Here is a 14511-nt window from a genome sequence, read left to right on the forward strand (position 1 = left end):
TGTGCGAGGGGGGCTGACCCCCCTCCCCGGTGAGCCGCGCTGGCTGTCGCTAGATGGCAGCAGGGCCACGTGGCAGTGCCAGCACTGCCACTGCTGTCACTGTCCCCACTCCAGGACAGAGGCCGCCACTCCTGGCTGCAGGGCAGGACCCGCTTCCACGCTATAGCCGCCATCACGGTCGGCCTCAGGGATGCTCGTGGTCCTGGGGTGTCTAAAGCACGTCTGGGGGGGCATAGAGGGGACTCGTGCCCCTTGTGCTGGCCCTGCAGCAGCGCAGCCCCCCGCAGTGGGTGCCCCTCCAGGCTCGGGGCTGGAGGCTGCTGGAGACGCCGCCGCTCTCTGGGGGTGCGGGGGGTCCTGCTGGCATCCCCCGGTCGGGGCAGGCAGCCCAGCGCACTCCGAACCTCTCTCTCTGGTCTCTCTCTCTCAGACCCAAGAGGGTCTGGCTCCCGGTGGCACTGGGGTGTCACCCAAGCGGGAGGTGGCGTTACCCCCGCGCCCCTCGCCCGAAACACAGAGCCCCCGGGCCGTACACGCGGCGCGGTTTGTCCGCCCGCGGACGCCGTAGCAGCGCGGAAGTGTCTCCATGGAGACGGGAGGAGCCGGGCCTAGGGATGGAGAAATACGAGCGGATCCGGGTGGTGGGGAGAGGGGCCTTCGGGTGAGGGGGCGCCGGCGATGGGCGATGGGGAGGTCTCCCGTCTTCCTGCCTCCAGACGGGAGGCTTTCAAGCCGTGTCGCCGTGGCAGCGAGGCGCTTGTGGCCACGGCAATGCGGGGTCGGCCGGGGTGTGGCACCCGGGGGGACATGGCCCAAAGTGCGAGACACCCCGGGGCGCGGGGATTGCGGGTGACTTGTGTCACCCCAGGGTGATGGCCAGGCCCCGTGTTGTGTCCCCCCTCCCCGCGCTGAGGCCCCGTCCCTGTCCCCGCAGCATTGTGCACCTGTGCCTGCGCAAGGCCGACCAGAAGCTGGTGATCCTGAAGCAGATCCCGGTGGAGCAGATGAGCAAGGATGAGCGGCTGGCAGCGCAGAACGAGTGCCAGGTCCTCAAGCTGCTCAGCCACCCCAACGTCATCGAGTACTACGAGAACTTCCTGGAGGACAAGGCGCTCATGATCGCCATGGAATACGCCCCAGGTGGGCCCCGCTGTCCCCCGGTGCCTGTAGCTGGTCCCCTGGCAGGTCCAGGGCATGCCAAGCACTTGGCTCTCTTTGGGTCAAGCTGCTGTGGTCTCACGTTGTGCTCCTTGTAACGATCCTGGGCTTTGCACGTCCAAGCACATCTCCGATGAGGAGACATTTTTGTAGAAGAGTATCTGGTGGTTCTTGGTGGACACCAAATTGACCATGAGCCAAGTGACCAAGTGTTGATGCAGGTTGTGGAGTCACCATCCTTGAAGATACTCAAAAGATTCTAGTCCTGGACAACCTCAGTGGCTCTCCTTAAGCAGTGACCTCACAAGGTCCCTTCCAAGCTCAGCCACTCCATGATTTACACCTGCTAACCATATCCAAAACAAGGAGATTTCCAACCCCTCTGTCCCTGATCAGCATGTTACCATCTGCCCTTGGCTCAGGTTTCGGGCACATTTCCCTGTGTCAACTCTGTTGGCCCCACATTTTTAACAAGATTTCCTGTGGAGTTTCAGATGAAATCAACATTTGCACGAGGGTTTGCTAAAAGCTGTATGTGAGCCCTGAATCTGGAGCTCCCCTTCTCAACAGGGGCCTCTCTGTGCCACGTGGCCTCTTGGACTGCAAGAATTCTCCTCTGCAGAACAGGCTGATCTTGTTCTGCCGTGGAGGTTTATGTCCTCTTCCAAGAGCTGTAATTTTAGTGTTTCTTTTCCTGCTGCTTTTGATAATGTGTCAACAGTAACTTCTCTCTGGCTGTTTCTTCCTCCCACCAACTGTGCTGCCATTGTTCAGGAGCATTGGAGGATGTGCTGTGTTTCCCACCAGGATGTCTTTTTCCCACATGCTTGGCTTGTTAGGATGCCAAAATGTCAAAATCCCCCCCAGTTTTAGGCCAGGTTTGTGCTGTCCTGTGCCCACAGCCCTTTGTTGTTCCTTGCAGGGGGCACTCTGGCAGAGTTCATCCACAAGCGCTGTAATTCCTTGCTGGATGAGGACACCATCCTGCACTTCTTCGTGCAGATCCTCCTGGCCCTGCACCACGTGCACACCAAGCAGATCCTGCACCGTGACCTGAAGACCCAGAACATCCTCCTGGACAAGCATCGCATGATCGTCAAGATCGGAGACTTTGGCATCTCCAAAATCTTGAGCAGCAAGAGCAAAGCCTACACGGTGAGTGGCAGCTTCTTACCCCATGGCAGCAGGCTGGAAACTCTGGATTTGGCTCACAGTAGTGTGGCAAGTGGCTTTAGGCAGTGCTGCTTTGTTCCCTGGTTGATATCTTCGTGCCCGAGTTTGCTGTGGCTCTGTGGGCTGCAGAAAAGTAAGAAAGACCTGCTCAAAGCTGGGAGAGGATGAGCTGTCTGGACCCACTGGTGAGGTCAAGCAGGGTGGCTCCTGCTGAGGGTGGTGTTTGCAGACTTGTCTGACACATCCTTAGCAAATAAATTCCTGCCTGTGCACTCCCATCCTGCCTTAATCTCCTTTCTCTGCTTGACATTTAGTGTCTTTCCCCACCTGTGCTAATCTGACAAGACGTTTGTATCATGCTCTGGGCTCTGATTCTCTCAAGTGGATAGAAGCAAAATTAGAGGCAATCACTGTATGTGTCACTGGAAAGACAAATCCTCTTGTTTTTCACTGAGATTGTCGGGCAGCTGTTGATGCCAAGAGAACAAAAGCCCAGCTCTGTGGAGCTTTGGTTGGTGGTGTTCAGCCAGCTCTGCACCAAGCTTCCCTCTTTCTACCTCTCTGGCCCCGTTTCACTGCACTGTGGTAAATTTTTGTCTCTTGTAGGTGGTGGGAACTCCATGCTACATCTCCCCGGAGCTCTGTGAAGGGAAGCCTTACAACCAGAAGAGTGACATCTGGGCCCTGGGCTGTGTGCTCTACGAGCTCGCCAGCCTCAAGAGGGCTTTCGAAGCTGCGGTAAGAGCGATGCGGTTTACACTTAGCACAGGGAGCCGTGGCCTCTCACAGAGGTGAAAATGTATGCTGGGATCACTTCTCAGCGAGCCGGGAAGTGTGAAGGCAGAGGGCAGTGCTGAGAGCTCCTTCCTCCTTGGCCTCGCCCCTGACTGCCCAGCCACTGTTTGTCTCTTGTTTTCTCTCCAGAACCTTCCTGCCTTAGTGCTGAAGATCATGAGCGGGACGTTTGCCCCAATATCAGATCGATACAGCCCCGACCTGCGCCAGCTCATCCTCAGCATGCTCAACCTGGATCCTTCCAAGCGGCCCCAGCTGAATGAGATCATGGCCCAGGCCATCTGCATCCGGCCCCTCCTGAACCTCTACACAGACGTGGGCAGCGTCAAAATGAGGAGGCAAGTGACACTGCCACCTCAGTGTCCCTTGGGAGGGGCTGCCACAGCCCACAGCATGCCTGACCAGCTCACTGCCTCCCTTCTGAGCTCCAAAGAGGGCATTTTCCCAGTGCAGCTCTCCTGTGCTGCCTAACGTGCAGCTGCTGCTGGCTGAGCTTGGCCAAGGGGCTCAGAGCCAGGCAGGTGCCATGGCAGGTGTGGGCTTGTCATCACAGTGACAGCAAACAGAGAGTTGTGAGCACAGGGGGAAGTGAGCTGGTGCCAACTCCCCTCTCTCAGGTTGTTTAAAGCACCGACAAAGCAGTGCTGTGAGTGATTCACCCATGGCTTCTGCTGTAGCTCTACCCAGACATTCTGTGATCCAGGGCTCTGCTGGACATTAAAGGCTGGATTTTGGTTTGGCAGGCCTGAAAAACCCTTGGCTCCGGTGCCCACAGTGACCCACAGCCGGACAGGGGGACGGGCGAGCAGTGCCAGGCAGAGGGGTGAGTTCTGGCATGGTGTGTTCAACTCAGCTCCATTTGGAAGGACCCTTTCCTTTGGATGACAGAAGTCACAGAGACACTCAGGGTTCTGGAGAGAGGAACTCAAGAGATGTCACCTTCCCTGAGCTCTGGAGGAGCCCTGCAGCCCCTCGGACCAATACTGGTCTGGCTCTGGCAGCTCTGCTGGCACCCAGACTGGCTGGTGCTGTCGCTTTTCCTGTGGGAGGAGAGTCAGGGATCCACATTAATGATTCCTCTGTGCCCCACAGGTGTCCGACGTGGTTCAGCCAGGACAGGAATCCCACCTCCACTGTCATCCATCTACACGTGGGGCAGTGGGATCACCACCCCTCTCCGCCTGCCCATGCTGAACACCGAGGTGGTGCAGGTCTCTGCTGGCAGGACACAGAAGGCTGGGGTCACCAAATCTGGGAGGCTCATCCTGTGGGAGGTGAGTGACAGGGAAGCTGGGGCAGGAGTGGCTGTGGAGCCTTGGATGTGTGATTTCTGTGAAGAAGGCATTTCTGCTCACTCACAGACCCTGGCACTGCCTCCTCCAGGACTGCAGTCCCAGCCAGGGTGTGGGAAGGGGTTCATCAGTGTTCTCCAGCCCGGCTCTTCCATGGCTTCTCTCCATCAGGCTCCTCCCATGGGTGCTGCTGGGGGTCCTTGTCTTCCAGGAGCTACTGAGCAGCTCCAGCCTCAGTTTGTGTCCCGCTTTCTGGAGGGCCAGTCTGGAGTGACCATCAAACATGTGTCCTGTGGTGATCTTTTCACAGCCTGCCTCACAGGTGAGCTGCTGCCTCCTGCCTCCACCTGCCTGGGTCCCAGAACCCCCTAAAACCCAGTGGGACTGCCTGGGGAGCCTGCTCAGAGAGGAACCAGAGCGATGCTCTGGGCTGGGGTGACACAGAGGTCACTGTCGTCTCTCATGTAGCATCATGTAGGAGTCAGAAATGGCAGACATGGTCCTCCTGTGGTGCCACACTGGTCAACTTGGTCCCAGACTGTCTGGTGTGGGGAGGGCCAAACTGTCCCAAACTGTCTGGTGTGGTGTTGGACTTAGGGGATCCTCAAAGGTCTTTTCCAACCTATGTTATTCTATGATTCTATGAAATCTCCTGTGCTTGTTGTCCTGGTTGCATTGGTGTCACCTGAAACCAGAAGTGACAGTGGGGACTGCAGTGTAAGGAGAATCTCTGTCACATACTCTGTGAGCGTGACATGGGCACATGCAGTGACCAGCAGTGACTGGTGTCACAGTGAGGAGTCAGCGTGAGCTGCTGCAGGGCTGGTTGTCCTCAAACTGTAGGAAAGCAGGGTTTGAAGCCCCTCAGAGCAGCCCAGGAAGTGTTCTGGGTGGAAGTGGAGCACACACACCAGTCCAAGGCCACGTTTCTGGAGCAAAGCCCTCCCAGTGGTCCTGTGGGAGCTCTGTTTGCTCTTCTGCTGGGGGTCAGAGCAGCAAACAACAGATATGGAGTGGGCAAACTCCATGGGCATGTGTTTATCCTACCTCCCATGGCGTTTCCTGCCACCCCTCTGCTGGGCAGCTGCTCAGGGGGTGCCTCTGTGACTTTAACACCTTGACAGACCGTGGGGTTCTCAGCTCCTGCATACACAGCTGCAGCAATGTTATCTCAGTGCTCTTATCACTGCTGTTTGTTTGTTGAGCCATTGCAGCTCGGTGGTGAGGCTGCAGCTCTCTGGAAGCTCCTGCAGCTCCCTGGAAGCTCACTGAAGGATTTGTGGTCCCTGCAGCTCACTCAGAGTCAGAGTGGGTCCGATGTCCTGGGAGCCATGGCCACCCCTTGGCTGTGTCACCTCGCAGGGCCTCACGTGTGCCTTGCAGGACCTCACGTGTGCCACTGACAAGGCTCCTTTCTGCTCCTCCAGACAGGGGGATAATCATGACTTTCGGCAGTGGCAGCAATGGCTGTTTGGGGCACGGAAACTTCACGGATGTGAGCCAGGTTGGTGGAGAGGGTGCTGGGCGTGCTTACCCTGTTTTCCCCCAGGGTAAAGGATGGATCGTGGCTTCTGCACCACGTGAGGGGGCTCATCCCAGCTCCAGGGATGTGCATCCCAGGCATGCTCTGGCATCTGACTCCCTCCCCCTCCTCTCCCTGTCACTGTGGGTTTTAAAAGACCCAACCTGCCTCTCTCTTTCTCTCCCCCCCTACACAATGATCCCTTTGAGCGTGGGGGAAGTCAAGAGCTGCCTTGTGGTTGCTGTTGGCAGGCTCCCAGCTTGGAGCCTGCCTCCAATCACACACCTGCCTGCTTCACTCTTGGCCTGCAGCTGCCAGGGTTCACTGAGAAAAGTTATTTTTCAAAAGAGCCAGTATTTAAAGAAGAGCTGTGTGTTTCCGATTGGCTCGGAACACGGGGGCTGAGGGCTCATTGCTCCCTTCCAGCTTCTTCCTCGCCTGCCCTCGGATGTGGCAGCAGCCGATGGCTTCCAGCCGAGCCCAGGGACTGGTGCCATTTGTCACTGTGGTCAGCTGGCCCGTTTGTTCCTGCTTCTCCCGGAGCTGAGCTGCTCCCTGCTTATGGCTGGGGAGGGGAGACCAGTTGGAAGCAGCAGCCAGATCCCAACAAACGGTGCTTTTCACTTGAGGATGATAATGAGTATGAGTCGAGGTGTCAGATCTAACAGCAGGTCACAGCAGGGGCTGGGTGAAATGTGGAGATCCTGGTCCCTCCACACCTTAATGAATCTGAGCTGTTAACTCACAGCTCCTCTGCACAAGAGCCTTTGAGCCAACACATCCTGCACCAAGCCCCTGCCTGCTCGGAGCAGGCGTTCACAGCCCCTGGCACTCCCCACATGGGCAGGGGGGCGAATCCCAACCCTTGCCGAACCTCTTCCCTCTCCAAACTCTCATGCTGGCTGCTTTCTTCCGCCCCAGAGATGTTTGCATTATCTTCTGTGCTGCGTGCACGTAGTCTCTTATCCCTTTGAAGACTGTTTGGAACAAAAAAAAAAAAAAAAAATTTCTCTGTTGTTTGTGTTGGATGAAAACTGGGATGCTGCCAGCGCTGTGTTGAGTCTGGGGGGGCCGGGTGGGAGGGATGGGAGCAGCCGGGCAGGCTGGGAGGTCTCGGCTGACGGCTGCTGCTCTTCCCCTGCCAGCCCAAGATTGTGGAGGCCCTGCTGGGCTACGAGATGGTGCAGGTGGCCTGTGGTGCGTCTCACGTCCTGGCGGTCTCCAACGAACGGGAAGTGTTTGCCTGGGGCAGGGGGGATAACGGTAAGAGAAGTCTGTTTTGCAGAACAGGGCTTGTGCCTGTCCCCACTCCCTTTGCTGGCCCTGCTTGCCCACAGTCCCCTCCAGATGTGCCCGGGTGGGTGGGTGTGGAAGAGCTGCAGCTGTTTTGCTGCATACCAGGGCCCCCGTGCTTTGGGTTTTGCTGCTTTCTGGGATCCTGGGCTGGGCTCTTGCAGCAGCTGTGTCAGTGCTGCTCTCAGTGGGGCTGTGCTCAGGGTGTGTGTTGCCATCAGCTGTTCCCTGCTCTGTTCCTCCTACCAGGTCGGCTTGGGCTGGGCACCCTGGAGTGCCACAACTGCCCCCAGCAGGTCACAGTCCCTCCGGAGCACGAGGCTCAGAGAGTCATCTGTGGCATCGATTCCTCCATGGTCCTCACAGTGAAGAACCAGATTCTTGCTTGTGGGAGCAACAGGTAAGAGGGGTGAGGTTCTATGCTCCACATTGTACCCTCCTGGGCCTGTGTTGTGACCAAGGGGCTCCAGAAGACATCCTTGTGTGATCCTAGAGATTTTCTCTGTGCAGGTGTAACAAGCTGGGCCTAGACCGGATCAGCTCAGCAGAGGAGCCTTCCCCAGAAGACCAGGTGGAGGAGGCCACTGTGTTTGTGTGTGCCCAGTCAGCCCCCTTGAACCAAGAGCCCATTGTGTGTGCTGATATTGGTACAGCACATTCAGCTGCTGTCACAGGTGAGGGTGTGTGGCCAAATTCTGAGAGGGGGAACACCTGCATTTTCCCTGTCTTCCTTCTGCCTGTTTCCCATGGGCAGTCTCTCAAGAGACACCCTGCTCCCAATGTTGAAGCTCTGTGGAGCAGAATGCTCAGCCTGGAGACAGCAAGGGGCTTCAGTGTGTCCCAGGTGACACCCAGTTGTGTCTCTCCTCTCTGCTGTCAGCCTCTGGCCACTGTTACACCTTTGGGAGCAACCAGCACGGGCAGCTGGGCACCAACTCCTGCCGCAACAGCCGCGTGCCCCACCTGGTTGTGGGGCTCGAGACGATGAAGGTCACTGTGGTGGCTTGTGGAGATGCCTTCACTGTGGCCATTGGAGCAGGTGAGGCTGAAGCCCCCATGTCCTGGGCTGTACCAGGCCCTGGCTGGCCTCTGCCTCTGCTGTGGCCAAGGCAGGTGTGCAGTGAGGTGTTTGTATCCCTCTGCAGATGGTGAGGTGTGCACGTGGGGGAAAGGAGCCAGGGGACGCCTGGGCAGGAAGGATGAGGAAACAGGAGTGCCAAGGCCAGTGCAGCTGGAGGAGACACATCCATACCTGGTGACCTCTGTTGCCTGCTGCCACGGGAACACACTGCTGGCAGTAAAGCGTGAGTAAAGGCTTTGTCCCTGTGATTCCTACCATGAGGACCCAGCCAGACACAATGCCTTGTGACTGGAGCTGTGCTGAGTAACCCTGGCATGTAAGCTCACTGTTATTCTAGTCCTTCTTGAGCTGTAGATGAATAGAAATAACTTCAAGCCCAAAATAATTCCCCTGCTGCTCTTCAGCTCTGTGATACTGCCTCTCCCACTGGGCAAGGGGAGCAAAGGGATGGCAGAGGCTGTCTGCTGCACTCCCAGACAGGTAGGCTGGCCAAACTAGCGTTCCAGCGGTCCACCGAGTATCCAAAAAGAGCAGCTCTCTAATTGATGCTGCTGAAATAGAAGCTGAGATTTGAGGCGTCATTTTGGCTGCTGCCTTTCCATTGTGGTTTGGAAAAGATAGCAATGGTTTTGTGGTTCCTCTCTGCTCGGGCCAAAGGCAGCATCGTGGCTCGGTTAAAACGTGCCCGTGGCGTGACCTGCCCTTCCGTTGCCTGGATGTACAACGGGAGCCTGGCCCAGACTGCTGCAGGGGCCTTTCTTCCTCCTGTGCTGGGCTGACTGTGGCCTCAGCCTGGGCTGAGGGATTCCAGCCCCAGCCCACTTTAAGGAGGCTAATTACAGCCTGGAGGGGAGGAGGCCCGGCTGATGGCCCCAGCAGAGTGGAATCGGCCCTGGCTCTGTTCCTCCCCTGCCAGTGCCCAGCTCTCATGTGATGTGCTCTGCCACGTGAAGGGGACGGGGAATGGCCGAGTCCCCAGGCTCGGGAACAAGTAGGGCATTTGTCATGGGAGTAAAAGGGTTTTGTCTCTGCAGGAAGACTGCAGGCTGCTCCCCTTCCGCTGCTTGAGGTGCCCTGCAGTGCAGGGCTGGTTTGTGGGCTCCCACCTGCAGCACTGTAAGAGCAGGGACTGAGTGTGTAGCCCCACTGCTGTCCCTCTGCCCAAAACCTTGTCCCGTCCCACTACTAGGAGTGCAAACTCAGCGGTGTGAGGGCAGCAGGCTTGCCTGCCCCAGCATCCCTCAGCAGCCAGTGTGCAAAAAAGCACTAAGAGCTCTGTAAAGAGCTGAGATTTGGGCTTTCACACAGCTCAATCTGCCTGGAAATTTCTCCAGCGAGAACACGAGATCTGGTGATCCATGTGATGTCATTGCTGCTATGATCTGGCCTGGGAGGGTGCTGGCACAGGCAAGCTGCACTCTACCTTTGGGGCGGCCTTTCTGCTCCTCCCATGGGGCCAACTCCACTTTTGACTGGCTTGGGCTGCTGCCCAGGTTATCATGAGCTGCTGCTGCTCCCTTCTCTCAATCCCACTGCAAACAGAATAACTGGGAGAAGCCAGGCTGGAGAGGAGGAGAGCACAAACCTCAAGAGACTGCATTTTGTCCTGCTCGGGCTCTGTCTGCTGGGCATTGCCTCGCTTGTGCCACTACTGAGGTCTTGCAGTGGCTTCCTGTAGGGAAGGTGACAGGGATTTTGGTGCCCATCTGTTGGATATCATGCCTGTGTGGGGCAGAACACTTCTTGTAGTTTCATCAAGTTGGGGATTCCAGCTAAATCTCGATCTTTACTCTTTTTGTTTCAGCTGTGGTGGAGGAGTCGCCTTCCCAGTGAGTGAGAGCAGCCACATCCTGCTCTTCCTGCTGCCCACGGTGGCCTGGCTCAGACACACTCCAGGCTCCAGAGCTCCTCAGCTGCACTCTCAAGGCAGCAGTCTGGAAACAGAGAGCTCCTAACGATGGTTCCCAAGGAACCAGAGCTGGTCTCACTTATTGAATCGTCACTGTGAACCTCCAGTGCCTGAGAGTCACTGCCCTGGACATGCCCAGAGCTCTGGTGCTGCCTTCAGGGGGTCACACCGTGGCTCTTCCCCTCCCTGCTGGAAGTGCCTGTGTGGAAGAGTGAGGAGCACAGAGGTTGTTTTCCTCTGTGGAAACTGTTTCTGGTTACAAAGCCCAGGCTGACAGCTCCGTGTCTGAGAGAGCTGTCAGCCTTTGCACAGCAACGTCTGGAGTCAGGGCCCCAGGCGCTGTGCTGGGTGACTAAATGCAAACCTCTTTCCTAATTAGAGAAGTCTGTCCTTTCCCATCCCCCCCTAAAACGTTTCACCCATTTATTGAGCACACTTTGGAGGGTCCTGCCTGCACGGCTGGCCGAGCTCTGCACAAGCAGCCTCCCTGTGCTGCACAGCTCTCCCCAAATGCCGCCTGGAGCTTTCCAATTACAGCCTCCCCTGGCCCCAGGAGCTCGCTGGAGGATCCTCCAGCTGACATTTGTCCTCAGGCCCCTCAGTCCTGCTGCTGACCGGCTCACTGGCTCCCAGCTGAGCTAGGGAAGGCAGCAAAACACAGCCAGTGATCGTCAGTACTTGAAGTTTTTTAACCCAGATTTGTCCAGGGAGCTGATGAGTTTTCACCAGGGGTCTTTGCAGGCAGGAGAAGCACATCCATGTGTTAGGGACAGGAGTGACATTTTTTGTCTCCAAAAGGGTTGTTTCTTTTCCTTTTTTTTTTTTTTTCCCCTCATATTTTCCTTTTTTTAACTTACATTTGCTCTGGGCCATTTTTTGATGAGCTTCTGTCTCTGATCTGTCTGACATTGCAAATGCTCTTGCCTTTCACATCCATCTTTGTGCTGTTGCCAATCTGTTGTGTATAAAGTCAGTGCTTTCATAAGCTGGCTGAGATGAAATCTCTCTAATTATTTTTGTGATTCTTTCCTGTTTTCAATGAGGGAAACCTCGACGGGCTCTGGTAAAAGCCAACTGATCCCTCTGTCATGTGGAAGGTAATGAATTTCTGCAGCTCTCCTGCCCGTCCTTCCCTCGCCTCCCGGGCTCCGGCTGGGCAAGGGAGCAGGTCCCGTCCGGCCGGGAGAGGCGTGTGCAGCCCTGGCTGCAGACACAGCCTCCCTGTTTGGCTCCTGGCAGGGTGGGTGCACGGGTTTTTCCCTGCCTTTTTTGTTTCTTGTGGAGCTGCCTTTTCAGGCGGTTACACCCTGCTATCCCAGGAAGCCGACTGGAATTCAAAGGTTCTGCCAGTCCTTTGGCACTTTCCCGTGCTGCAGGTGACGGAGACGGCTCAGTGCGGTGTCGGGGAAGGTGCTTTCCCCTCCCAGACCAACCCGGGCACCACGGTGGTGGCAGGGCTGGGTTCAATTGCCTCAAAGCCCCTCTGGGCCACCGCCTCTCCTCCCTGTGTGGAGCTGGCAGCAGCTCCAGCTCCTTCCAGCATCAGATTTCTCTTTCCTGTGTTGTGCAGAGCTCTCAGGGCTCTCCTCGCCCCACACCACATTCAAACACAGCCCATAGGAAGGGGCTGGTGCTCCTCCTGCAGCCTTGCCAGGGCTGAGGACAGCAGCAGGCAGGACAGAGGTCTAACAACACCCTTTGTTTTGTCAGTAGTGGCACCAAAATGCCACTGCTTCAGGAGCCAAGCTCTTCCTGCTCTAGCTGGGCTGCCAAATCCAGGGGTGCAGCCCCCCCACCTGCTTCCTATCAGTGTACTGGTGTTAGGTGGATGATTTTATGGCTTAATGACACCTTTGCACTGCAGTACTGACGCTGGAGGTGTCACCAGTTTGAATATTGGGATCCTTTGCTCCAGACTGGGGAAACCAATGTGGACCAGTGCCCTTTGTGCTGGGCCAGGGGCTCCGGGGAGGGCTGGAGCCCTCGGGATTTCACAGCCTGGGCTCTCCACACAGGAGTTCAGCTGTGAAGCCCAGCGAGATCATTTGAATAATTTAATACCGGGCTGTGACCAAGCCTAGCGAAAGGGTAAAGGAAACAAAGAGGCCCCCAGCCCCGAGCAACAAAAGCTCCTGGAACGACAAGCCGAGGCATGTCCGTGCTGCCGGAGGCAGAGAGCAGCCCGGGCAAATAGGCCACTCGCATTCCTCACGTCTGCTGCTTTGTTTCCCTGCAGAAGCTCCCGGTGAAATCTGCAGGTCTCGGGGCTTCTCCCTTTATCCTTTTTTTGTTCCTGTGCTGTGTGGAGCTGGTGGTGGATCAGTGTCCCGCGGCTCTTCCTGCTAAGGAAAGGCAGGGCCGGAGGGGAGCGGGAAGGGGAGGCGATGTGGGATGAGGCTGCCTGGTCCCCGCTTGTGCGTCCTGCTGCGGGTCCCCTGTGGCCATTGTCACCCAGGGAAAGGCTGTCCCTGTTCCAAATAAGATCTTGCTGACTTGGGGCCGTTACTGTAGCAGGAAACTGCCTGCTGATCCCGCAGCTGATTTATTTTGATTCCGGCACCTCTGTCGAGGTCGTATCCTCATTCCCACGAGGCTTAGGCAGGAGGTGCGGCTGCTGTCCCTCTGTCCGTCTGCCTGGATCCTCACCCCTGCCCTCCCTGGGCACGAGGCCCCAGCAGCCGGGAGAGGACTCGCCCCGCTCCTTTCCCTGGGGCGAAAGGCTCCACCTTAACTTGTTTAGAAGCCGGAGCGTCGGTTTTCCGTCCCTCCAGTTTAAGTTAAATAGAAGGCGGAGGGATGGAGTAGCAGGGAAAGGCTGGGGAAGAGGACAAGAGGCCTCTCCGAACTCAGATGGTTTCAAGAAGTGACCCATCATGGGAGACAGGGAACATATCACCTCCACAAAGGGAACTGCCCTGAGTGTCGCCTTTGTGTGAGACAAATGCCTGGCTGTGATGTTGAGGGCGGGGAGGGATTTGCTTAGGGGAGAGGGGAAAAGGAGGGATCTTTGTTTGCAGGGTCTGACACCTCCCAGCCGCCCTGCCGGCACAGCCAGCACCTTCTGATGGCTTTGTCAGCTCCTGGCTAATTAGCAGAGATGCTCTTCAGTGAGGTTAGGGAAGAATAATTTTAAAACATCAAAGAGAAGCAGTAAATAATGATAAAAGCCGGCTGTTTCATGGTTGTCATCGGAGGCACAGGCTGCCTGTGTTTACGGGACTGATGTGTCCTGTCTTCGGAGTCCCATCAACCCCCAGGATACCAAGGACTCGTCCTTTTGGCCTGAACCTTGTCCCACAGTCGTGTCCAGGGACAGCTTTTAGTCGGGGCTGGGTCACAGCGTGTCAGGGGCAGTGTCTGGGTTGTGCCTATCTCTTGTTGGAGACAGCCTGGCTCCGGGCTCTGCTGGCACAGAGTGGCAGAACGAGCTGGACCGTGGGGCTGCTGGTAGATCCTGCCCTGGGGGTGTCACAGCTCTGAGCAAACCCGGCCGGGGAGCTCCTCAACCCCAGCTCAAGGTGGCTGTTGCTCCCCACTGCTCCCTGTACAGTTGCCCACTGTCACGTGTTGTTTCCTGTCGGGTTTCCAGTATCACTGGGAGCTGGTTAAAGTTTAGCTCAGTGCTCTCCATCATCTGAGCAGCGACTCACACCTCCTGGTAAATCCCCTGCTGATGGCAGCTCGTGCTCAGTGTACCCCAGTACAAGGTTCCCTGATGTTTGGGAGCCCCAGTACACCTCAGAACGACCTGCCATCCTTCCGGGTTACCCCAGAAATGAGCCACCCATCCCCTCCCTGGCAGCTCTGGCAGCGAGCAGGCTGCCTCCCCCCGGGCTGCTGCAGGGTTTTATTTTAAGCAGAGCCTCTCGGGGAGAAGGGTAACGTGAGCTCCTTGAGTGACAAGTGATAGAGCTCGACTTGCTCAGCGTGTCCCCCAGGAATCCCTCTCCTCTGCCATTTGCTAATTGAAATCTGCTAACATTTGGGTCTGGAGCAACTGCCGCCCTTAATGGGAAGCTGGCTGGAGTGAGCGTTGGTGGGACTAACACATGCTCACAGCCTGTCATCTGCTCGGCTCCATCTCTGGGGAAAGGGGCAAATACTCCCATATGCTGCTCTGATTTCTGAAAGAGTGACGAGGGGGCTGGAGCCAGACAGATTTGCTTTTATTCTCCCTCCTCCAGGCTCTTGCTCAGTTACAAACCGTGGCTGGAGGGAGGCTGTTGGCTGCAGCCTGGGGTGTGAGTTCCCAGCAAGACAAAGCCACAGGAGCGTGTGTCCCCCTCGT

General features: G+C 56.8%; 1 protein-coding gene across 2 annotated transcripts; it reads left to right on the forward strand.

Moving 5' to 3' along the window:
* Nucleotides 1-516: 516 nt before the first annotated feature.
* NEK8 (NIMA related kinase 8) lies at nt 517-11208 on the forward strand. Of its 2 annotated transcripts, XM_068210457.1 has the most exons (15): nt 517-661; nt 935-1140; nt 2081-2313; nt 2938-3069; nt 3256-3464; nt 3870-3949; nt 4219-4400; nt 4590-4740; nt 5846-5922; nt 7086-7203; nt 7483-7633; nt 7744-7907; nt 8114-8272; nt 8379-8537; nt 10119-11208. In XM_068210457.1, exons 1-15 carry the CDS (start codon nt 615-617, stop codon nt 10145-10147), a joined length of 2097 nt encoding a protein of 698 aa, XP_068066558.1. In that variant the 5' UTR covers nt 517-614; the 3' UTR covers nt 10148-11208. The 2 variants fall into 2 exon arrangements, with proteins under 2 accessions (XP_068066558.1, XP_068066559.1); XM_068210458.1 differs by lacking the exon at nt 517-661 and having other exon boundaries at nt 776-1140.
* The last annotated feature ends 3303 nt before the right edge of the window (nt 11209-14511 follow it).

Source organism: Anomalospiza imberbis, chromosome 20, assembly GCF_031753505.1.
Source record: "Anomalospiza imberbis isolate Cuckoo-Finch-1a 21T00152 chromosome 20, ASM3175350v1, whole genome shotgun sequence".
Lineage (NCBI taxonomy): Eukaryota > Metazoa > Chordata > Aves > Passeriformes > Viduidae > Anomalospiza > Anomalospiza imberbis.